This window comes from Alexandromys fortis, unplaced genomic scaffold (genome assembly GCF_014885135.2).
Source record: "Alexandromys fortis isolate MF-2015 unplaced genomic scaffold, M_Fortis_MF-2015_v1.1 scaffold_72, whole genome shotgun sequence".
Classification (NCBI taxonomy): Eukaryota; Metazoa; Chordata; class Mammalia; order Rodentia; family Cricetidae; genus Alexandromys; species Alexandromys fortis.
Window position 1 is genome coordinate 4,484,100 of NW_026067969.1, and position 25,719 is coordinate 4,509,818.

Below are 25,719 nucleotides of genomic sequence, written 5' to 3' on the forward strand. Positions count from 1 at the left end.
TGGCCCTGAGTAATGAACCGCAGACTCTTCCTGCTGCCGGGGTCCCAGAGAGAGAATCCCACCATGTTGAGACCCCAGACATCCCCAGAAGGGCAATTAAAGCTCATGTTTGGAATACAAAAGGATGGCTTTCAAAGCTTGCCGGGGGTATACTTTCTGTAGGAAAAACACAGGGCCTTCTTGGTACCTTTTAACAGGGCTGTGAAACTGATTCATAGCCTGGATTTATTTATTTTTATTTTAAAACTTTCTTGTAATTTTGGTTTATGTTGTAAACTAAGACTTGTGAAGCAGAGTGGGTCTCCTGGAAGAGGAGAAAGGGGGAAAGAGGAGAGGAGGAAGTAGAAGAGAGCGAGGAGGAAGACGGAGCTCCCTAGGCAGAGGGAAATTGGGGGTAAGACAAAACAGAAAGGGTTGGGGGCTCGGGGTTATTATAAAAAAGGTAAGTAGCCTAAGACATGAATTTGAGGTCCCTGTGACAAAAAGCTGGGTCAAAATTTGGGTGTGTCTTCCTGGAATTTGGGGGACAAAGTAAGTTCTTTGGGGATTTTTCTACTGCATCAAGGAGGCTCCCCTGTGGGGGGGGGCTAGGGGTGGGTATAGTTGCCCATCCGCAGGGTGCCCTGGCGCACGGCGTATTCTTCCCGGTGGGCCTTAAGAGCTCGCTGGCGATCGGCCTCCGTGGGGAATGTAGCAAGATGGGGACCCACCTGTGGACAGAGGGCAAGGACAGACGCTTGAGACTCAGTCATCTCAGACCATCCTGGTCTCCCCCCACCCCAAGCCTCAATCCCAGAGCAATAATGGAAGCAGCTGTGAAAGGGGAGCAGGACAGTGCCAGCCCTCGCTCTGGGCCTGAAGGAGACAGGGCAAAGGCAGCAGCGACCGTGGCGGCCAGCAGTAGCTTGTAGGTTCTTTCCAGCTTATTGCTAGGGGAGATATATGTCTGATAGATGTCACCCAACAGTGACTGGAGGTGACATTACTAACTTGTGGGAACCTTCACATGGTGAGCTTCTACCATTTAAACCCCCCTCCAAGAAGGGCCAGAGAGACGGCTCAGGGAGTTAAGGCACTTGCTGCCAAGCCTGAGTTCCATCCCAAGAACACACATGATGGGACCTAAGAACTGGTTCCAGCAAGCTCCTCCACAGGCCCACTGTACATGTGCTCACACACACACACACACACACACACACACACACACACACACCATTCTTTCCCCAAGGGGACAATCTCATTTCTCCTCTCCTAATTGGACAAGACCCTCAAGAGTACCAGAGCCAGAGTGCAAAGACATGTCGCCTTACAGTGCAGGACAATAACAAACAGAAGGCATGGGAGGGCTGGGCATGTGGCTCAGTGCTTGCCTACCATTCTAGATGCCCTGGGTTTCATTCCTGGCACCAAATAGAACTCAGTCTATAATCCCAGTACTTGAGAGGCAAAGGTAGAGAAATCAGAAATTCAAGACCTTCCTCAGCTACACGATGATTTTAAAGCTAACCTGGGCTTCGTGAGATTGTGTCTTTTTTTAAAAAATATTTATTTATTATGTATACAATATTCTGTCTGTATGTCTGCAGGCCAGAAGAGGGCACCAGACCTTATTACAGATGGTTGTAAGCCACCATGTGGTTGCTGGGAATTGAACTCAGGACCTTTGGAAGAGCAGGCAATTCTCTTAACCTCTGAGCCATCTCTCCAGCCCCGAGACTGTGTCTTGTCTCAAAGCAAAACAAAACAAAATAAATGTAGAAGGGAGACAAATTGAAGAAATGACAACTTCCGCACTTAAGACCCTGTCATGGGTCACTGGGGTGTAGCTCAGGCAGAGCGTGCTGGCTTGTACAAAGCTCTGGGTCCAAAACCAAGGAGGGGGCGCTGCAGAGAAGCCTCGCAGTCAAGAGCACTGGCTGCTCTTGCAGAGAGCTTTAGTTTAGTTCCCAGCACCCACATGTTAGCTCACAACGACCTGCAGCTACAGTCTCAGGGGCTCCAACACCCTCTTCTGGCCTTCTTGGGTACCAGGCATATACATGGTACAGAGGCAAACATACAGGCAAAGCACTCATATGCATTAAAAATAAAAATTTTAAATCTAAAACCAAAAGGAGGCAGGATTTTATGCTACCAGCTGCTCAACTTGCACTTGCCTCTCCGGAAGCAGTGGCAAGCTGAGAAGCTGCCTCCTCTTCTGCTGCCCAGGACTGCTTAGTTCCAAAGGCAGGGCGACCCCACCCACCAGTGCGAAGTCCTCCTTGAGATACCCCCAGGGCAGGAAGAGCGTAGGCTCTAGCTGTCCACTGATAACTCCAGTGTGTCCACTCCCCCTCTCATTCATTCCTAGCGATTGAACGCAGCTCTGGGGAAGACAGAGGAGCATTAACGGTGACCAAGGAAGACTCAGCTCTGCCCTTCTGGAACTGATAGCCCTGCAGGAGAGCAAGTGGCTCCCCAACAAATTTCAGGCTATTTCTCACGGCCAGCGAGGGTGGGTGGATACAGTGATAAGAGCCTAAACCCAAAGCTTGCTGGGTTCAGAGGAGAGGGCCTGGAGAAGAGACTTGGGGAGAGCCAGAAGGATGTGCAGGGCTTTTCTTGGCAAAGCCAGAGCATGCCCAGCTCAGCTACATCTCAAGCTCAAAATGGATGGGGTGACTCGAGTAGAGGATTAGCACGGTTGTGTACTGTCAGTGCTGGCGGCTTCAAGATATGCAGGGCCTCAGACATGAGGTCCTCATGAAGAACCCAGGCCAGTGTCAGCCTTGGGTTAGAAGCTTTTCTGTGTGTGCACTGGTACCTGCAGAAGCCAGAAGAGTTTGTCAGATCCTCTGGAGCTGGAGTTACAGGTGGTTATGAGTCGCTGGGGACTGAACCTGGGTCCTCTTAAAGAAGAGCAAGCTCAAGGACTGGAGAGATGGCTCAGAGGTTAAGAGCACTGACTGCTCTTCCAGAGGTTCTGAGTTCAATACCCAGCAACCGCATGGTGGCTCACAGCCGTCTGTAATGAGTTCTGATGCCCTCTTCTAACATTGTATATGTATAAATAAATAAGTAAATCATAAATTAAAAAAAAAAGGAGCCGGGCGATGGTGGCGCACGCCTTTAATCCCAGCACTTGGGAGGCAGAGACAGGCGGATCTCTGTGAGTTCGAGACCAGCCTGGTCTACAGAGCTAATTCCAGGACAGGCTCCAAAGCCACAGAGAAACCCTGTCTCGAAAAACCAAAAAAAAAAAAAAAAAAAAAAAAAAAAAAAAAAAAAAAAAAAAAACAAAAAAAAAAAAAAAAAAAAAAAAAAAAAAAAAAAAAAAAAAAAAAAAAAAAAAAAAAAAAGGAGAGCAAGCTCTCTTAACTGCTGACTCATCTCTCCCTCTCCAGCCCCTCCTCCTAATTTTTTTTTGTGATAGTCTCCCGCTGCACCCAGAGTTCACCAGTTAGCTAGACCAGGGGTCTGCCTGCCTCTGAAGCATCCCCTGCCCGAGGCCAGGGTAACAGACGTCCCCCACCACAGCTGGCTTCTATACTGTGGTTCTGGGAATGCAGACTCGGTCCTTACACTTGGCAGCAGGCACGTCCCTAGCTGAGCCGCCTCAGCATCATCTCACAGCCATGGTGCAGCAAGAGGTGAGAGAAAGGAACCAGCAAGGAGATGACATATTAGACAGAAAGAAGGAGAAGAAAGAACTTAGTGGGGGAGTCTCTGGCTTGGTGTCCAACGTTCAAGGAAACCAGCCCTCAGAGCAGAGCTGGATCCAGGGCTGGCCCCACAGGGAACTGATGCCAGAGAGACCCTTTGCTTCCAAAAGACAGCTGAAGCTTCTCGGTATGGTGGTACGGTGAGTCTCCGGGCCTTGAGCACCCAGCTGAGGGGTGACTCATTCTTAGGTCTCCCCATGTCCACAAGGCATTGTGAGCACAGGAGCTCTGTCCCTAGTGACTGCTTATCAGTAGATTTGGCCTTTTAAAATATAAGCAGTTTATTCCTAAGTGTGTTTCCATGATAGTAATAACTTATGCACTGTTTTGCAAAATGCTTAACATTATGCAAAATAACTTTCCATGTTGTTATAATGTCACCGTAAAATATAATTTCCCTTCTTCTAAGGAGAGTGTTCTGTGGGGTATGGTGGCATATTCCTATAATTCCAGCTGCTGGGTAGGCTGAGGTGGAAGGAGTACAGACCTGAGGCCAGCTGGGAAAATTAATGAAACCTTGTTTTTATTATTATTGTTGTTGTTAAAATATTTATTTACTCTTATTTTATGTGTATGAGTGCCTTGCTTGCACGTATGTGCATCGTGTGCATGTAGTACCGGTGGAGGCCAGAAGAGGGTGTCAGACCCCCTTGAACACAAGCTATCAGCTGTTGTAAGCTGACATGTGGGTGTTGGGAACTGAAACCTGGACTTCTGCAAAAATAGCAAGTACTTTTAGTTTTTAAAATTATTATTTATGTATGTATGTGGGTTTTTGCACCACATGCATGTGCCTGGTGCCCTTAGAAGTCAGAAGAGGGCATTGGATACCTGGAACTGGAGTTACAGAGCTGCCATGTGAATTCTGAAACTAACCTTGGGTTTGCTGGAAGAGCAGCAACTGCTCTCACCTGCTGAGCCGTCCCTCCAACATCTAAACTTTGTATTAAAATAAACAAATACGGATTATGAGATGGGTAAGGGGTAAGGCACTCGCTACCAAGCCTGATGACCTGCATTCCAACCTGGGGACCCCTCCCCCCAGAAAGGTGGAAGGGGAGAGCCCACCTCACAAAGTTCTCCTCTGACCTCCACACACATCTCCATCAGACGCATACATGCAATAATAAAATTGAAGACTCACGTGGCTTAACACTGAAAAATTAATTTTTTTTGATTTTTCGAGACAGGATTTCTTTGTAGCTTTTTGGTTCCTGTCCTGGAACTAGCTCTTGTAGACCAGGCTGGCCTCGAACTCCCAGAGATCCGCCTGTCTCTGCCTCCCGAGTGCTGAGATTAAAGGTGTGTGCCACCACCGCCCGACTCAAAAAATTAAATTTTGAAAGAAAAAAAAAAGATGTGGGCATGGCTGGGCACGTCTAACCCAGCACTCAGGCAGCAGCAGCAGGAGGATAGAGTTCCAAGCCAGCCAGGATAGAAGATAGTTTCCCCGGTGACTCTCCACTTCAGTTTTTGACGCAGGGCATCTCACTGACCCTGGAGCTCACCATTTCAGGTAGGCGGGCGGCCGAGGGAGCTCTGAGGATCCACACGTCTCCACCTCCCCAGCAATGGGGTTACAAGCACCTGCCGCCACACCTGGCTTCTTCATGTGTGTCCTGGGGATTCCAACGCGGTACTCAGCTTGCTCAGCAAGTTCTTTAGCCACGGAGACGTCTATCTCCCCAGCCTAGAATAGTGTTTTTGTTGGTTGGTTTTTACATTGTGTGTGTGAGTGTGTGTGTGTGAGTGTGTGTGTGTGTGTGTATACAGATACGTGTGCCGTCAGGGTGGAGATGACAGGACAGCCTGAGTGTGGGTCCTTGGGGGCTTCCCACATTTTGTTTGTTGCAGGGTCTGTCACTGCTCTGGAATTCCCTCGCAGAGGCCAGGCCAGGTGACTCCACAGTCCAGGGAGTCTGCCTGTCTCTGCCTATCTTACCATCACCTGGCTTTTATACATCAGTCTGGAGGTCTGAGGTAAATACCTTTACCAGCCGAGCCATTTCCCCATCCCTGACAAAAAAGATAGAGAAGAGGAGGCCATGAAATGACAGAGTAGAGGTTGTAATGCTGGACCTTGGCCCAGAAATGCCAGGAGCCAGCAGAGCCTAGAGGAAGAGGCAAGATGGGTTTTCCCCTAGAGCCTCTGGAAGAAGTCTATACCTTGCCTTTGGATTTTTCTTCTCCAGAATTGGAAGAGAATACATTTCTCTTGTTTAACCCCCAAGCTTGGGTTGATTTGTTATAGGAGCCTCAGAAAGTGAACACAGGCCTCAAGTCAGTCCTGGGCACTGCTGCAGGAGACAGATGCCCCACGGAGCTGTTCAGCTGATTCATGTACTACAGGGAAGCCCTGCTAGAAAGGTTCTTTTGTGGAGCCCTAGGGGATAACACAGTTGGTGTACTGAATCAGGAAGTCACCTGGGAAGAGACTCTCAGAAGGGACTGCCTAAATCAGTTTGGCCTGGGGGCTTGTCTGTGGGGGGGGATAACTTGATGTGGGAAGACCCAGCCCACAATGGGCGGCACCATTCCCTAGGCAGGGGATCCTGACCTGTTCAAGTGAAGCAGGGAGCTAAGTACTAACAAGCGTGTGCTCATTCCCTCTCTGCTCTTGACTGTGGATGTGACCAGTCTCAGGTTCTCACCCTAAACTTCCAGTGGTGGACTGTCACCTGGAGTTGTGATCTACCATTATTTCTCTCTTAAAATTGCTTTTGTCAGTGTGTTTGTTTGTTTGTTTGTTTGTTTGTTTGTTTGTTTGTTTGAGACAGGGTTTCTGTGTAGCTCTGGCTGTCCTAGAACTTGCTCTATAGACCAGGCTGGCCTCAAACTCCGCCTGCCTCTGCCTGGAAGTACTGGGATTAAAGGCGTGCACCACCACTGCCCAGCTTATCCACTTATTTTATCACTGCAGCCGAATCAGATCTCCACAGTTGATGAACTGTTTGCTTTTTGAGCATAATGATCTGAGTTGGATTCCCAGCACTGACATGCAAAGCCAGGGGTGGGCGACATGTTCATAATCCAACACTAGAGAGAAAGAAACAGGATCTGGGGCTGACAATTTTGCCTGCTTGGTGATCCCAGCTCCCAGTTGGAGACTCTGTCTCAAGAGCTAAGGTGAGTGGTGCTGGAGAGATGGCTCAACAGCTCTTGCAGAAGACCATGAGTTTGGTTTCTAGCACCATATGGCAGTCCATAACCAACTGTAGCTCCAATTCCAGGGGATCTGATGTCCTTTGCTGGCATCCAAGGGCACAGCACACATGTGATACACTTACAGACAGATAGGCAAAATACTCACATGCATAAAATAAGTATATATATATATACATATATATATATATATATATATATATAAAATTGAAACTGGAAAACCACAAACACCCCTGCACAGAGACCTGTTTGCTTTGCAAACTCCATTTACCAAACAGTCCCACTGAAGCAGAAACATGCCTCAATGCATCATGCATCCATCTAGAATACATTTATTAAGCACTGTCTACCACGATAGTTAAGCACACGTCTCTTTGCTGTTGTTTTTTTGTGTTTGTTCGTTTTGTTTTGTTTGGTCAGGGTCTCTCTACATAGCCCTGTCTGTCCTAGAACTTACTATGTAGACCAGGCTGGCCTCAATTTCATAGAGATTCATGTGCCTCTGCCCCCTGAGTGCTGGGATTAAGGTGCGTGTCACCAGGTCAGCTAAATTCACACATCTTACCAGTCATCAATCCAAGCTCCATTTGCCCTGGGCTTGCTGACTGGATGTGTGGGGTATGGGAAGCCCTTTTCAGGCATGCCTCACCTTCTGTGTCCTCAGTAGCACCAGGCTAGCCCTGGGCAAGCCACAGCACACCACTATAAGCCAGTAACTGCACTGGACTCACCCACAAGGGGAGCCGGGGTGAGCGTGCACCTATAGCCCCAGGGTTCCTTAAGGCCTGGCCTTTTTTCACCATGAGGCCTGGTCCCGGAGAAGTGTTTAAACAGGGTGGACCCAATAGAGAGAGAAGTGGGTAGATAAAAAGGACCTCAGGTGGCCAGTGAAGGTGGACCTGGGAATACTGGGAGGGGTAGGTAGGCTCTAGAAGGGAAATAATGTCCATAGAAGGAGGAGTTATGTATACCTCCTGGCCTTGGGTTACCTGAGGAGTGAGGCTCAAGGGATCTGCTTAGGGGCCAGCCTGGTGACTCACCTGGAAGCCAGCTCCATAGGCCTGTAGAAAGTGAATGGGTGCTGGGGTGTGGCTCAGCTGGTAGAGGGCTTGCCTAGCGTGACTGAGGACCTAGGCTCTCCCTAACATTGCATAAACTGGGCATGACGGCACACTCCTGTAAATCCTAGCCCCGGGAGGCAGAGGCAGGAGGGCCAGAGGTTCAAGGTGAGCTTTGGGGGTTAAGCTCTTGCCTTTTTCAATGGCTTCCCTCACAAAGGAGCCACTTGCCACCCCATTAAGTATCAGCCTGAGCTCCCCTGCATGGGCATGACCCTGAGACCCCGAGGGGTCAATGGTGAAGAGCGCTGGAGTAAGGAATTCCTTCTGAGATGCTTCTAAATTAAGCCATCTGCAGTCTGTCTCCGCCTGGAGCTAAGAAACTGGAATGGCTCTGGCAGGAGACAGCTTTGCCGAATGAAGCTCTGAGCCACTCTGAGGTCAATGCAGGTAAATAAGAGGCCTTGCCACGGTTCACTATCCACATGGGAACTGGCGAACCGGTAACCCTACCCCTGGTTACCTGGTTAAGCAGAGGTGAGGCCCTGCTTAAAGGCAGGGCACCACAAACATCTAAAAATGGGCCTGAGAGTCTGCGCTTCGGTGCCTATAAAGGAAGGCAGGACAAGCCCTGCCCACCCTGCCCAGGGACACAGTTGCTAAGCACACAATTGCCGAATTACAGTTTACACCAGAGCTATTAAATGAGATCTGGGACAGAGGACTCTAATTTTATGAGGGTGGGTAAAGTCTCTAGAGAGGATGAGGAACATTGCCCTTGGGAAGGAAGAAGAAAGATGGCTTAGACAAGGAGGGATGAACCTAAAGTTTGACGTGGGAGGAATTTGGGCAAATTAAAGAAAATGGAAGCAAACGTGTGTGGCCTGGGTCAGCGAGTCGACGCAGGGAGCTGATGGCAGACACCAGGGTAGATCTGTCCCCAGAGTGTTTAGGGATCACCATCCCCTCACAGGCAATGCCCTTTGTTCTCTACAGCAGGATCAAATTAAAGATTCCCAGGAATTCGGGGCTGGCAGAGACTGCAGGCAGCCACTCTGGGGAACAGGTTCCACTTGTGTGGTTGATGTCCCTATAGTTTTGCCCTGGGCTTCACTGTCTTGGTTCTTCCTGCTTCTGCGAGTCAACAGCTGTTCTCCCCAGTTTCTCTGGTTGTCTGCCTGGCCAATTACCCTTTGATCGGAATGTTTTCCTACCGCCAGGGCTCTGCCAGCATCAGCAATTTGCCTCTAAATCTCTTTTAGTTCCTCTTGCAAATTTTGACTTTTTTATTTATTCCCTTTTTATTTATTCATTTGTTTTGTTTTGTTTTGTTTTGATGTACTGACCACAGTTTTCCCTCCCTCCTCTCCTCCCAACCCTCCCATCCACTCCTCCTCCCTTTCTCTTCAGGCCGCCCATAGATATCAGTCAGCCATGGTAGATGGAGTTGCAGTGAGTCTAGGTACCAAGTCTTCTTCTTCTTCTTTTTTTTAAATTTATTTATTTATTTATTTATTTATTACGTATACAATATTTTGTCTGTGTGTATGCCTGCAGGCCAGAAGAGGGCACCAGACCTCATTACAGATGGTTGTGAGCCACCATGTGGTTGCTGGGGATTGAACTCAGGACCTTTGGAAGAGCAGACAGTGCTCTTAACCTCTGAGCCATCTCTCCAGCCCCGGTACCAACTCTTCTATTAAGGCTGGTTGAGGAAACATAATAGGAAGAAAGAGTCCCAAAAGTAGACAACAGCCAGAGACAGCCCCTGCTCCCACTGTTAAGAGACCCACAAGGAGACCAAGCTACACAACTGTAGCACATATACTATTCCTTTTTTTCCCCTGAGATAGAGTTTCTCTGTGTAACAGCTCTGGCTGTCCTGGAACTAGCTCTGTAGACCAGGTTGACCTCAGACTCACAGAGATCCGCCTGCCTCTGCCTCCCGAGTGCTGGGATTAAAGGCGTGCGCCACCACTGCCTGGCTTACCATTTCCTTTTAAAAAGTGTTTTTTGAAAATATAATTGCATCCTCATCCCCCTTGTCATTCTCTTTTAACCCCCCTCCCCCAATATCTAGCCCAAGCTAGCATTGAACTAACGCTTGTAGCTGAGAATGACCCTGGACATCTGATCTTCCTGACTGTGCTTTCCAAGATCAAGTACAGGTGTGCACTACCACACCTCACTTAAAACATCTCCCCCCTTAGAACAAGTCTATTCTGTGAGAGAGTACGTGGACTGGGATGGGATGCCAGTGGAAGAGACTTGTATGCATAGCCACATAGATAAGGTAGATAGAGCTGGCCAGGGAAAGGGATGTGTGCCCTGTGGTGGTGGAAGAAATGAGCAGGCAGCTGCCAGAGTGGAGGGACATGGGATCTGGAAGTGACATACAGAGAGGAGGACACCACTCCAGGCCCATCGGATCATAATAACAGTGTCTAGTATTAAGTGCAGGAATGTTTGGTGGTTGGCTGCAGTGAGGAACACCTGCCATCCCAGCAACTGAGAAGCAGAGTCATAGTGAGGGTCTGAGACCAGCCTGTGCTGGCTAGTGAGACCCGATTGCGGCAAAAACGGAAGGCTGGCCAGATGGTGCATCAGCCAAGTGCTCGCTGCCCATGTGTGAGGACCTGGAGTCAGGTTCCCAACAGCCACATAAAAGCCAGCTGTGCTAGCCTATAATTCCAACACTGGGGGAGTGGGCATGGCAGATCCTGGGTGCTCATTGGCCAGTCAGTCTAGCTGGACTGGTGAGCTCTGGGTTCAGAGAGAGACAGTCTCAATCAGGTAAACAGCAACAGAAGAAGCTGATCTCTGCCCTCCATGTGGGTGCACACAAAGACACAGGAGAGTGTGCCCCCCCAATACAACACACAGACACAGGAGAGTGTGCCTCCCCCAATACAACACACAGACACAGGAGAGTGTGCCCCCCCCAATACAACACACAGACACAGGAGAGTGTGCCTCCCTCTGTACAACACATACAGACATGGGAGAGTGTGCCCCCCCAATACAACACACACAGACACAGGAGAGTGTGCCCCCCCCGTACAAACACACAGACACACACACATCACATGGGAACCTAGAGACTTGAGAATGTTCACTGAGAGTTAGTTCTCCATGAGGTAGCTTCAGGGTGACATGGAATGAACACCGGAACCCAGAGCTCACCCCTTATGGGGTCTAGGCCAGTGGAGCCTGACAGACAGAGGCAGTGGTACTCTCTTTGCCTAAGGGACACTGCAGAGGTCCCCAGAAAGGCAACCCTGACCCCTTACAGCTCTTTAAATCAGAGTGAGCTAAAATCAAATCAAGCCATGCCTTCAGCTCACCAGCGGCCCTGTCCATATTGTACAGGCTGGGTGCCTGAGTAGCCGCTACAGTGGGCTCTATGAACAGCCCCGCTACAGATTTACCTGAATCAATTTGTAGACGCTTCGGAGCCACAAGGTTATATGAAAATCATCATCACAGAAAGTGGCTACAGACCAGAGCACAGGCGTGACGGCATTTACAGATCTATTTTTATCTTGTGTGTATGGGTGTGGCTTGTATGTGTGTTTGTGCACTGTGTGCATGCAGAACTGGCAAAGGCCAGAAGAAAGTGTCAGATCCCGGGAACTGGAATTGTGAGCAACCATGTGGGTGCCAGGACTTGAACTCAGGTCCTCTGGAAGAGCAGCCAGTGCTCTTAAAGGCTGAGCCATCTCTCCAGCCCCACTTTTATATGAAAAAACGGAAGATATATAAAGACCCAGTGTCAAGGAAGTGCAGAAGGCTGCTGGGTGTGCTCAAGGTCAAGAGCAGATGGGTGTTTCTTTCTCCTCCTCCTCTGCCTGCTCCATTTTTTTTTTTTTTTTTTTAGTTTGAACCTCTGCTGCAGATGGGGAGTTTAAGCCGTCAAAGTGGGGTCCTCTGGGAACCAGGGCAAGCAGGATTGGTGGCAAGCTTCAAAATTGTGTCTCACATTTGCCTGGACAACCGCGCCAGAGTCGAAGTGGGGCTGGGGTGGCAGTAGTGTGTGTGTGTGTGTGTGTGTGTGTGTGTACACGTGCCCCTCCCACACTTGCAATGGCCAGGAAAACTCCAACCCGTAGCCATGCTGCACACTCCTAGGCCAAGCAGCCTTTCCGGAGAGCCCACCAGACTCCCAGACTCTGACCCATGCCCACTGTTGGGTCCCCTGACACTTGGCTCCTCCTCCTTAGCCATGCACTGTCTCAAACAGTCTCCAAGCTTTCGGGAGACAGGTCTGAAGCCTGATAAGGCAGATGGAGGCTTGAAGGAGAAAGAAAGAGAATCTGCTAAAGAACTCAGGTGGGGGTGTGGAGGGGGGGGCGACAGCCACTGAGGTTTTGTTGAGTTTTTTAAGTGACAACTGCTCAGGTGACTGGGAGAAGGATCCCGCTGTAAAGATTGAGGGGCTGTCTGCTCTAATGAGAGGCACTTGAAAATTATGGATCAGTCCCAGGCCAGTCATTTCTGTCAAGTTCAGGGCAGCTGGAGGTCAGAGGCCCCAGCAGAACACTAGTCTGGGCAAGACCTCTGTGGCGAGCGGGCCAGAGCCTCCCCTGTGATGTAGCAGGCTGTGGTTTAAGTAATTAATGAGAACAATCTCTCCGGAGACATCTGGTCCCCTAAATTGTTATTCTGCTACTGGCTCCAAAAATAGACGGAGCAAGGACACCGAATCCGGTCCTCCCTGCTGACACACGCTGGGGCTTCAAAGAACATCCGACCGGGCTGAGCAAGCAAACTTCCTGCCTCCCAACAAGGGCTCAGCCAGGAACCACACTAGTCCTGACTCACAAGTAGAGATGGGTTGGGAGAGGAGCTGCCCTCACTTGACAGAAGAGGGAACTGAAGTGCAGAGAGACAGGCAACAGCCTGAAGAGGTCCCACTCCTAACTGGCAAAGTCATAACAGAAAGCCAGGTCTGTGTCTCCGTGTCTGCTGACTCACTAGGCCAGGCGAAATCACGGGCAACTGGGCCTTTGAAAAGGAGACTCCGGGGCCAAAGAGATGATTCAGTCAGTAAAGTGCTTGCCAACATGAGACTCGAATTCAACCCCCAGCACCCACCCATGAGTTGGGTGTGGCAACACTACCCTGTAATCCCGGCGCTGGGGAGGCAGAGACAGGCAGATCCCTGGAGTTCACTGGCCAGGCTGTCTGTCAACATCAGTGAGCTCCAGGTACAGGAGAGACGCTGCCTCAAATTAAGTGGAGGGCAATGAGATGCCTCTGCAGGGAGAGGGAGTTGGACCCCCAGAACCCACGTAAAGATGGAAGGGGAGAATTGGCTCCACAAAGTGGTCCTCTGACCTCCACGATGGTCATGGCCCTCCCACCCACACATGTACATTGCATATGCACACACACAATAATAAATGAATAAAATAGTTTTAAAAGAGTAGAGCTGGGGGGCTGGAGAGATGGCTCAGAAGTTAAGAGCATTACCTGCTCTTCCAAAGGTCCTGAGTTCAATTCCCAGCAACCATATGGTGGCTCACAACCATCTGTAATGAGGTCTGGTACCCTCTTCTGGTCAGCAGGCATACACACAGACAGAATATTGTATACATAATAAATAAATAAATATTTAAAAAAAGAGTAGAACTAGAAAACTGAAAGGGGGCAGATGAGGAACGATCAAGAAAGACATAGATGTTGACCTCTAGCTTCCACATTAGTGTGCACACACGTGTCACACAAACAAATGAGAGTCTACCAGGCTCTCTCTTGCATTGGCTAAGGCCAATCTGCAACAGATGAAAACAAAACCACACGACACAGGCGTTTGCTGTGGCCGCACATCAATACTTTGGCAGCCTCAGGCACAAGATAGCAGTCTGTGTCTAGACTTGCCGCAGACTTTTAGGTCAGGATGCAATGCCACTCTGGAACATGAGGCCTACTGTATGAGATCTGAGGGCACACAGGACTCAGGTCAGCCAGCACCCTGCTCTGGCTTCCGCAGAACAGGGTCTGGACTTGCTCTTCAGACTCAAGGGAACTCTTTGTTCTGTGTTCCAAGAGACTCAAAGGGCTTGGAAAATAGTTCAGACTCCACAGAACCCATGTGTTTTTGTGGGTTTTCTCCCATTGTTGTTGTTTGTTTGTTGTTGGTTTTTTTAAGAGGGTAGTGTACACTCTTATACTTTCAGAAACGGGGAAACAGGGGCAGATATATTCCTGGGACTTGCTAATTGCAGCCAAATGTGCAAGTTTTAGGCCAAGGAGAGATGCTACTTAAAAGAAAAGAGAAACAGTACCTAAGAAACAGCACCATGGTTGTCCCCCGCCCTCTCCCAGCACGTGTGCACATGTGTGCATAGCCCCTTACAGACATGTACACACACAAGAGGGAGAGACCGGAGACCTGGCTATTTTCTTAGCAGCTCAAGTGCAGAAACTGATTTTTAGGGCATATTTATAGGTTCTAAGCCATTGTCTTAGTCTCTCCCCATCCCCAAAGGCACATCCTGCCCAGTAACAGTCGCCTCCCAGCCTCTGCGGGAGCTTCCTGTTCCTGTGGACGGATATGGCTTGCTGTTTGTTCACCTGTGGGTCTTGGTGATGGCATTTATCTCCTGGTGTGATGTTTTCAAACTCTGTCCAGGTTGGAGGACAGACATACCTCCTTTCTCTTGACAGAGTCACACTTCTTTGCATGGACAGTTCCTCTCCTTGTGTGTTAACAGATGGATGCTTGAGTTGCTCCCATCATCCACTTACTTACTTACTATCATGGCTGCTATTAAGGACTGCCTTACGGGTGTTTGTACAAGTGTGTGCGTGTCTTTGTGTGGCTCGGTGTTTTCATATCTCTTGGGTGCACATAAGAAGTGAGCTGCTCTGCCCTGTGGGACTCTAGTTAAGGTTCTAGCAAACTGCCAAAGTAATTTTGCAAGGTGGGATGGGGCATTTTTATTTCCGCCAGCAACATGTGAGTGCTCTGAGTTCTTTCCAGTCTTGGCCACACTTATATTATCTCATTCATTACAGCCATGCTTATGAGTGAAAGGGCAGTTCATTGGGGCTTTGACTTACATTTCCCTAGTGGGCAGTGATGCTGGGCATCTTGTGTGCTGATTGGCAGTCTTGGATGGCATCTTCAGACAGTGTCTGTTCAGATCATTTGCTCCTGTTGAGTTTGGGGCGTTTATCTCTTTATTATTGAGTTGCTGTATATCCTCATACATCTGTAGGTGCAAGTCTCAGACAAGACGTGATTTGCTGACCCATAACTCCCCACACAGCCAAGGATGGGCTTGGACTTCCGATCTACAGTGTGGATTCATAGGTCCTCCCTAGCCCAATTTTTGATATCTTGATAGTAATATTGGAGTGATTTTTTTTTCAGTTTTGGTGAAGTCTTGTTTATCTGTTTTTCTTTTGTGGTATATATGATGTAGTTGGTGGGGTTTTTGTTTGTTTGTTTGTTTGTTTTGCTTTGCTTTCTTCAAGACAGAATTTCTCTGTGTAGTCTTGGTTGTCCTGGAGCTTGTTCTGTAGATCAGACTGGCTTCAGACTCAGAGATCCACCTGCCTCTGCCCCAAGTGCTAGGATTGAAGGTATGTGCCACCACTGCCCAGTGTAGTGAGTTATATTTCATTTCCTTTTGCATGAAGAATCATCTTGATGGGACATTAAAAGAAAGAATTTAGGACTACCACTACTTAAGAGATATGTTTAAATGGCTCCTCACAGCATCCCCCAAGGCAGCAAGGATGGATGTAGAGCCTTGCTCCTTAGGTAGTTCCAAGTCACCTGACCCTGGGAACAACCAGTGTGTGTGTGTGTGTGTGTCTGTGTGTGTGTGTGTGTGTGTGTGTGTAGAGGCACTCATCTCTCCATGGCAGGGTGGAACATAATGATTCAAGAGGCAGCAGAAAGCCAGCAAGGCCTGGAAAAGGCACAAATATGGACTCTCAAAGCCTTGTTAGTTACAGAACAGTCTTAGTTTGGTGTGGGTACCAGAATAAACCAGGACCAATGCATGCTTTCATAATTATCTTAAAGAAGAGTGGTGTGAGCTGTTTAAAATGTATGTGTGTGTATCTATCTATCTATAGATGTAGATGTAGATGTAGATATGCCTTTAAAACTGTCACAGTCTTGAGCAGGTTTTGAGCAGGGGTGGAGAAGCTGTGGCCATGCCCTTGTGAGGAAAGACTGAGCTCCCCTAAGGAGGTCTTGAATGCAGCCCCCAACCATCCTGATAGTCTTCCCACCCAGCATCTGTCCCACCCAGCATGGCTTTCTCTGGTGCCTCCACCATGGCTTCCGTCCACGTGAACCCCAGAAACATTCATCATCTTGGCCTTGCATCTTGTCTGCTCTTTGAAACATCTCAGCCCAGGAAGAATGTCACACTAGAAGATGCCACTTGAGTGGGGGATAAATGTGACACACACAGAGACCTTTCTGTCCCCATTTCTGTCTCCACCTCAAGACCCCCATATAACACTCGTGCACACACACACACACACACACACACACACACACACACACACTAGCATACATGCTTGCACACACACCCTAGGATGCAAATGATAACCACCCACCCATCACTGTGAAGCTTGACAGAAAATAATGAGAAACACTAAATCTTTTATAAGGTCAACACTCGCCTTAGCCGAGCAGCTGTCAAACAAGAAAAGAATTTAGCGCTGGAGCCACGAAACTTCCATCGGCTCATTAAACCCAACAGGGCCCGGGCCTGGCGTGGCGGAGGAGACGAGGGGCCTTCCGTTTTGTGTCAGTAATTTGCGGTGGAGGAGGCAGAAGAAACAGCCAGCGCCAAAGGGGCCTGGGGGGCGACTGGGGAATCGTTAGCGCGCCAGGATCGGCCGCAGCTCCTAATTGGAAGCATTGGGCATTATCAACGGAGGATTTGCCTCAGCTCCCTGACAGCTCGTGGGCCCAAAATGATCGCCCACTTGTCAGCGTAAAAGACCATTAAAAACAAACCGTTTTGATTTAATTGGAGGCGGTGCACTGTGGGACCAGGTGAGGAGGCTCAGCAATCGGCTCACCCGGGCTGCACCCCTTCTCCCTCTGTGAGCTGGGCTAGGCCCACGAGTCATAGTGGGGTTTTTGTGTGTGCAGACTTTTCGTCTTTCAGAAACTGTCTGAGAAGGGAGTGAATGGGAGGCAGAGAGAGCTTCACAGCGGCAGCGAGGTCTCTTTTCAATGGGCCTGTCAATAAACACAGTGACAAGCTGAGTTGCTGAGAAATGGGGGGTCCTCCTTTTCAGAGGCTGCATGATAGGATCTGTTGGCTCTGTTCTGTTGCGGGGAGTGTCCCCATGCCTCCAGCCACAGGGGCATAGCCAACCAACATCAGTGGGATATGCCAGTGGGTATCCCAAACTCATCTGTAGTTTGTCCACCCCTTCAGAATATCAGAACACAGAAGATCATGTTCACATATCAGTGAGCAGCGAGGCTTTATCTCTGTCAGCTCAAGAAAGCTGGGGAGTTAAGAAAGGAGATGTCCTGGAAGAGACCTTTTGGAGGACCCTCTGTAAATGGGAAAGCCCCAGGGATCTGGGCTGTCTCAGCATTGTCCCCTTGGGAGAGAGCATGGTCAACAATCCTACATGGACCCTATAAGCAGCCACTCACAGAAATACTGCCTTAGCACCCACTGGCTTCTGTGGCCAATGAAGGGAGCCTCACACAGAGGTAACCAGAGCATTTGTTAGGAGAGAATCTGAGAACGGAGGCCCTGAAGCCAGGGCCCACACAGCGGCTGTGGGCTGTGGCGTGTTGACTCTCAGAACCACCTACACCACAGGCACTTCACAAACCCTACCTGGCTCTTGTCACTTCGCAGAGGAGAGGGGCATTTAATCTCACGCCATTGCACAAAGCCCTGATCTCACTTATTGCTTCTAGCTTCTTCAACAAGACAACCCACACAGTGCTGGAGGCGAGTGCTAGGGAGAGCCAGGGAGGCTCCCAGCCGATCCCTTCCCAGACAACACTGCTCTTTTGATAAAGGATCAAATGGGAGGAGACACTGGATCCCTGGTGAGCTTCAAACTCCAGAGCTCCAAATTTTGCTGCTGAATTTGGCCAATGGGGATTCCTTAATTACTTTCTCTGGAAATTTCCCTGGCAGTGCTTTCTCAGGTGGTTATCTGAACGCACGGTTCCTCGGTTGACGGAGTCTTTGATTTTATGCTGCAAATTAAGTCCTTTGCTGTCCCGCTCAAATGGTGCCTCCCTGTACCTTACTAAGTATTCATATAGGCTGTTGAGCAGCTCCTGAAATACTGCTAGGGCGGCCAGGGCCACATTCAGACATTTGGTGCCCCAGTCTGCAGGTATGCGGCTTGATGTCGTTACATCCCATATAGGAATAATGATCAGGAAGAAATTCTTAAAAGACACCTGTCTTTTAAGAAGAATAGAAATTTTCTATGGTCACTGATGCTAACCATGTCAAGTCACAAGTAGGAATATCAGAGCAAAGTGTCCTCAGCTAGGTAGGAAGAAGATCGACACCATATTTTGGACAGTGTCCTGAGGAATTGTCAAGAGGTGGAACTCTGTTGAGGGTCTTGAGGGTAATTCTACCATTAAGTGTGTTCAGTAGACATTGACCTGTTATTTGCTATATATACAAAAGGATGGATGATGGATGGGTGGATACATGAACAAATGGATGGAAAGATGTACGGGAAGATGAATGAATACATAATGCATGGTAAATGGATGCCTAGACTCAAGCATGCATGGATGGATGAATGGATGCCTGGATACATGGATATATGAATGGGTGCCTGGATACATGGATGGATGATGAATGGATGCCTGGATACATGGATGGATGAATGGATGTCTGGATACATGGATGGATGAATGGATGCCTGGATACGTGGATAGATGAATGGATACCTGGATACGTGGATAGATGAATGGATGCCTGGATACGTGGATAGATGAATGGATGCCTAGATACGTGGATGGATGAATGGATGCACGAATATGTGGATGGATGAATGGATGCACGAATATGTGGATGGATGATGGATGGATGGATGCATGCATGAATACATGGATGGATGATTGGATTTATAGATACATGGATGGATGAATGGATGCCTGGATACATGGATGGATAAATGGATGTATGCATGCATAGATACATGGATACATGGATGAATGAATAAATGTATAGATACATGGATAAATGATTGGATTTATGGATATATGGATTGATGGATGGATGCATGAGGAACCTGCAGTGAGACAACAGAACCCTTAGAAATTCATTTGCTTTGATTAATTTAAATTCTTTTTCTTAATTAAACTTTATTTTCATTTTATGTGCATTGGTGTTTTGCCTGAATTATGTCTGAGTATGCCAGATCCCCTGAAACTGGAGTTACAGACAGTTGTGAGCTACCATGTCAGTAGGGAATTGAACCCAGGTCCTTTGGAAGGGCAGTCAGTGCTCTTAACTACTGAGCCATCTCTCCAGCTCCCTCAATTTAAATTCTAAGTGCAAGAAGCATTTCGTTTCCTCTAATGTCTGTATCCTGTCTTATTCCTGGTGATTTGAAGGAACACTGTGGGTTTTGTGTGAGGGGAATAAGATATTCCAGGGTTGTGCAAAGTGTGGGTTGCGTGTGAGGGGAACAAGATATTCTGGGACTGTGCAAAACAGAGCCAGCCCGGAATGAAATTCAGGTGTTCTGGGGCTCATGAGTTGAACACTTTCTAACTCTTGTTCAGGGTCTGCTGTGCGGGACACAAAGGAAATCACAGCTTCATGTCAGCCACATTTTTCCACAACAGGAGAGACAGCGCCAGCATTCCATGGGGAGGAATGTAGGCACTGAGGCAGATGAGCTGACTTCCAGTCTGGACCCTGTCACTGTCCAGCCGTGTGACCAGGAACCTGTCAGGGTCATGTGGTCCATCTGTCCTGTGGGGTCAAGCTCATGGCTTGGCACCTGGTGCCCGGCATCAAAGACAGGGTGACTGCCAGTATTACCAGAAGTGACACGGAGATCCAGCAGTCTCCTGAGCACTCTCCAGGAGATGCTCTCCCCACAATGAGTGTGCTGGGGCGTGTGACAAGCACCTTCAGGTACAGCTCTGTTCAGAAGTGTGTAGACGTACAGTTCGAACTGAAAATCACGGCAAGGGCTAACGGCAGAGAAGACATTGCCGAAGGTCAGAGGTCACGGCCTGGGTGGTCCCCTATCGTTCCAAGGAGGGGCTCTACCTTCCACACTCGGAGCTCTGCCCCTGAGAGCAGTCAGGAACCTGGCAGCTGTGGAAAAAGTAAGTGCCTTGGGAAATCTGCACAGCTGTCATGTTCAAGGGAGAGCCAGGGATCCAGGGGGCTTCAGAAGCCAGAAATATAACCAGGAGGTGGGAGGCAGAGGGAGACAGATTTGCAATGAACTTGGGAAGGAAGTTGCCAAGGACTGAGGGGCCCCTTCAAGTCACAGTGAAAGCGCTGTAGAACGGTACTGGGGGCAGGGCCTCTGGGAGGAGGCTAGGGTGAGATGAGGTCATGGACGGGAGCACCAGTAATGACACAGATGGCCATCTAAGGACCCCCCCCCCCATCTCTATCCCCGCTAGCCACATTTCTCATATCTGGGCGCAGTAAGAAGGCGTGCTTGTTGGAATCTGCCTGCGAAGCAGTCTGAATGCCAGAGAGCCACACCTGCTGCTGAGGCTGCCCAGCCTGGTCTACTCTGTAAGAGCAGCCCTGAGAGTCACTAGCAGGCCTGGTTCCCTTTGAGGGCACACTATGGAAACTCACCCACCCACCCTAGTAAATGCATAGCTCAAACTACCGAGCAGTGGCGCTGACCTCGACCCAGGGTGCTTCGATCACTGCTTGCCAAAAGTACAAGTCTGGAGGTTGTCCCACATCCACTGGACTGGGTCCTGGGATTTGAGCCCAGGTGTAGCTCTGCTAGAGAGCACCCATGGGAGGAGATGACCAGGCCTAACATAGGCCAGAGATTGTGCTTCTGTGTGGCCGTCCTCTAGCCAAGCTTTGTATGCGCTCACTCCTCCTGATAGCTATGCTCACATTGTGGTGAGGTTGGCAGTCACGAGGTCCAGTTAGACTATAGAACTGGCTTGTGTCTTCTCAGCCCGCAAAGTCAACCATTTACCACAGCTGGTCTGCTTCCCACTTGGAAGAAAGCATCCCGAGTCTAGCATCGATGGCCTCTTTCCTCTTTAGCCTTGGGGCCAAACTGCAATTTAAAAGATGTCAGAGGGTTGTTTTTGGTTTTTGTTTTTTTCAAAAGTCTATGGCTTTCAGGGCAGTGGGAAGTAAGGTTTACAGCAAGGGCTTAAATCAGCCAAAGCAGGGCTGGCCACGACCCTCTGGACACCCATCAAAGCCTTACTGCTGAGTGCCTTTCCCTCTCCTCTTCGCCAGGCCCAGCAGTTAGCACCGCTGACCCCTGACCTCAGCTTCAGGCCCTTGGCCCTCATCAGCTCTTGCAGAGCCTGACCTTGCTGCTCTAACTTGGGTGTGTGACTGTAAGCCTGTGGGCCTTGTGTTCCCCATCACCAAGGCAGGGGACTCTTTCGTGCCACTGGGTTACAGGGAGAGTGCCATGGAATGGGAGCATTCCCAGAGGCACCCAGGCCGATACCTAGAAAGATCTTCGTATAGTGGGTCAAGGACATGGCTGCCACTGCATCCATCTGGGAACTTGATGTTCACTTACTTTTCCCCACTCTGCTTCCATCCTCAAGCCTTTGGCTAAACTTCCCATAATTGTTTCATTGCTCTAAAACACCACCTCCCAGGATGCCTTGAGTAGAGCAAGGGAGGAGGCCACAGTGTGCCCCCTCCTCCCAGAATGCTCTTTGACCTCCTTGTAGATGTGTCTTCACCATCAGAAGCCAGAGGAGGTGTGCTTGCTCTTGTAACAGCTGCGTCCATCTGACAGGCTTATCCACAAACACCGGGTTAAACCCTAAATCACGGAACACTAGTTACCTGCTGGAACCCACCATGGGTGTCAAGCAGCTAAAAAGTCCATATTTCTCCAGCCACTTTGGTGCTTGCTGACAGGAGATGACAAGTGGGACATGGAGGAAGACATTTCAGACCGGGCAGGCTCCACCCCGCATCACAGACTCCTCCCTGCATCAAAGACTCCTCCATGCATCACAGGCTCCTCCCTGAGTCCTCCTTAGCTCAGGGAAGGATTTTTTTTTCCCTTGGCGATGAGCCAAATGAGGTCATTGAGAAACTCAAGGTCTTTTTTCTTCCCCAAAGTCAGCGCGAGATTGGAGGTTAGAGACCTGCACATGGGCTGAACAGGAAGCTCAGCTTGCCTGGCACAAATGAAGCCCTGGGTTCAAGCTCCAGCACTGCAAACCAAGCAAGGTGGGGCCACAAGGTGGAGGCGGGAGAATCAAGAGTTCAAGCCCTGGGGCCACAGAGACACTTCAGTGGTTAAGAGCACATAACGCTCTTATAGAAAGTCCAAATTCAGTTCTCAGTACCCACATCTGGCTCACGCCTGCTTGTAACTCCAGCCACAGAGATCTGATGTCTTTAGTCTCCGCAGGAACCTGCACTCACGTGTACATACATAATCACACAGACATACATATAATTAAAAATAGGTGCGTGAGGCCTGCCTTGGCTATACAGTGAGTTTGACACCAGCCTGCCCAGTCTCAAGGAAAAAGAAAAGAAACATAAATGCATATTAATAATGTTAAATAAGTTATCTGTATTCTGGTTGGTTTTCTTTCTTTTTTTTTTTTTCTAAGACAGGATCTTATCATATAGTTCTAGTTGTCTTAGCGCTCACTCTGTAGACCAGGCTGGCCTTGAACTCACAGAGATTTGTCTGCCTCTGCCTCCTGAGTGCCGGGATTAAAGGTGTGCACCACCATGCCCAGCTTCTGGTTGGTTTTCAACATAAAATGTTTTCACACCCACTAGGAAAGAAGAACCTTCTGGGTTAAGCTGAAAATCCCCAAGGGGCTGGCAGGATTCAGGGGGCCAGACCCACAAGTGGTAGAACAGGGTCTGTGGGATGCCAGAATAGGGTCTGTGGGATGCCAGGATAGGGTCTGTGGGATGCCAGGACGGGGTCTGTAGGATGCCAGCCTCAGCTCCCTCCTGGTGTCATTTTCTCCAGCACCATCGTAGCAGGCACTGCAAATATCTCTGCTGCCCCAGGTACCTGGCCACCACTGCCTCCTGTGCCCCAGCCCAGCTCTGTCTTCCTTTCCTGTCCCAGATCTGCCTGTTTGTGAACATCAATGTCACCCCTGAGCAGGAAACCCCAGAGAGTGCGATTATGTGAAGTCCCTGCACCTGTCCCCTCCTAGGCACCTCTTCTGCTGGGGTCTGTTTATAATGAGACAGCTGTTTGTAGGGAGGGTGGTCGGCTGCACCAGGCTTCAATCCTCCATCCTCTCCATCCTCCTGATTCTTTTTGTGAATGTCCCCTTTCTGCACTCGGTGCCCTTCCAGGTGACATCGATGATTCTTACTCCAACTTGAGAGTGACAGGATCCTTAAAATATACCATTGTGAGACTCAGGGAGGGGCTGCAGACCTGGCTCTGTCCTTCGTGCTTGGGTCTGGAAAATGGGATGTCTGGGTTGGACATCTGGTGGCAGGGAGTGGTCCCTCTTTGTGTTAAGTTCTCTGAAGAGGTGGAGGCGGTAGGGTGGACTGGGTGGGAGACGCTTTGGGGTTTAACAGAGAGTTAACTTTGCAGCCAGCTATGATTTGTAGGAGAGCTTAAAGGTGGCAGAGAAAATCCCTTTCTTACATTCAGCAGCCTCTCCTAATCGGCTGCTTCTCCGGGTGGCCCTGCTTGGCTGGCTGCAGATGCATCTCCTCCCCTGCATCTCCAGCTCCCGCTAAGGAGCCAGAGGCCCAGGAGACCTGAGGCATGGTTAGTCTTCCACAGAGAGAGGAGGCTGATCCCAGCGTCCAGAGCCCAGGAGCTTGTAAATCAGACTCTTAGCTTAGTAGCTTGGGCCATTATTCTAAAGCAGTGGGGCTGAAACCAAAAGCCAAATGAAAATATAGTCAATTTGTTCATACTTTAGTGACTGAAAGACTATGTAATGTTGGTGGGGATCGGCACTGCAGACAGGCAAGGGCTAGAGGGGAGGATGAAGTGTCTGGCCAGACATGGGGCTGGGGTGCCCCTTTTCTTTGTGTGTGTGTGTTGTGTGGTGTAGTTGTATGTGTGTATGTGTGATATGTGAGGCGTAGGTACATGTGTTTGATGGGAGTGGTGAACATATGTATACAGCTGCTTGGGTGATACCGTTGTCATTTATAGGAATTGTCGCCTCCTCCCAAATATGGGGCTGCTGGCTACGTGAAGACTGTGTAAGTGGGGATAATACCTCTCCAAACTTCCCCCCACTTGTCTGCGTAGCCATCTTGTGCCAGTTCAATGGTTGGTAATTCCACGGCAGTGGCGGTGGCCAAAGCTATTCTGGCTCATTCACTATCATGTCTTCAGATTCTGAACAGGACCTGGCATGGAGGTTGTCAAGAAAAAAAAACTTGTGGATGGATGGATGGATGGATGGATGGGTGGATGGGTGAGTGGATGGATGGATGGATGGATGGATGGATGAGTAAATGAATCAGGAGGAGAATGAGTGAGTGAGTGAGCAGATGGGTAGGTGAACAAATGAATAGATGCATGAATGAATGAATGAGCATTCACCTTCCTCCTCGGGGCATGTATTGCCAGCTCATTGTGAGCCAGGAGCTCTGGCTAATTCCACACGAGTGTGCCCTGCCAAAGAACTTCCTTAGCATATTTTACAGAACAGAATGTGAATCTCAGACAGGCAAAGCCATTTTACAGAGCAAGAGACCACCCCCACGTGACTGCCTGACACTGGAGGCTCTCCCGCACACACAGATACCAAGCCAGGCCGTTCTCACCTCCCTGCCTGTGGTCTCCATCCTCCTCTGCTGTCCCTAGAACACACTGTAGACAGCACAAGAGTCCCCAGGACACTGAGAGCAGAGAGAGTCAGCCCAGTGGCTCTTGCCTTAAGGGTGGGAGGTGATGACTTCGTGTCCCACATATAAGAAGTTGAGGAAGACTCCGAGCTATTCTAATGGTTTGCAGTCTTTTACCTCCAAGAATCCTCACTCTGCCTCCCACATGGCTCCTTGGCCAGGAAAGAGAAAACCATGGAGTCAGTCCTGAACAAACCTCCCAGGCTTGAGCCTACTCCTTTTTGGATGTGGAAATTGAGGCTCCAAACTTCCAGCTTCTCAACTGGGCCCTCACAGTATGAACATCCTGGCTGGAAGGTTCCAAACCAGCTGCTGGGTAGCCCTCCACCCTGGCACTGCTACCTCCTGCCAACTGCAGGAGACCAAAGACCAGAGACACAGAGACCTGAAAGAAGCCGGGGCCACCAGAGGCCCCGAGTGCCGGGCCCACTGTATGCCCCTGCCTCACCCCGTGGTCCAGAGGTTTTCCCAGCTTCCCTTGTGGCTGGCCGAGAGGGAGCAGAAAGCAGCCCATCTGACACAGTGACCCAGCCGCGGGGTGGCTGCCCCACCCTGCCTGCTGCTTTTCTATGTGAAAGGTGTTTAATTATTTCTGACAGAGTTCAGCCTCGACATCTGTTCATAAGCGGGGAGGGTCCATTTAGGTTATCCATCACCGTGACAGGTTCAACTTTTTTGGAAGTGCATTTTCCCATCATAATGGAGACAGGGTGGGGGCATCAGATCAGCAGTGACATGCAACCCAGACAAAGACCCTCCTGG

At 49.4% G+C, this 25,719-nt stretch overlaps 1 protein-coding gene across 1 annotated transcript in view; it reads right to left on the bottom strand.

The window, feature by feature from the left end:
• Positions 1–254: 254 nt before the first annotated feature.
• Positions 255–25,719, bottom strand: part of Cfap77 (cilia and flagella associated protein 77) — a 126,108-nt gene continuing 100,643 nt past the window's right edge. Inside the window, exon 6 of the mRNA XM_050155065.1 lies at positions 255–710. Within this exon, the coding sequence (XP_050011022.1) occupies positions 588–710 (123 nt within the window). The 3' untranslated portion in view covers positions 255–587. The remainder of the gene's footprint in view (positions 711–25,719) is intronic.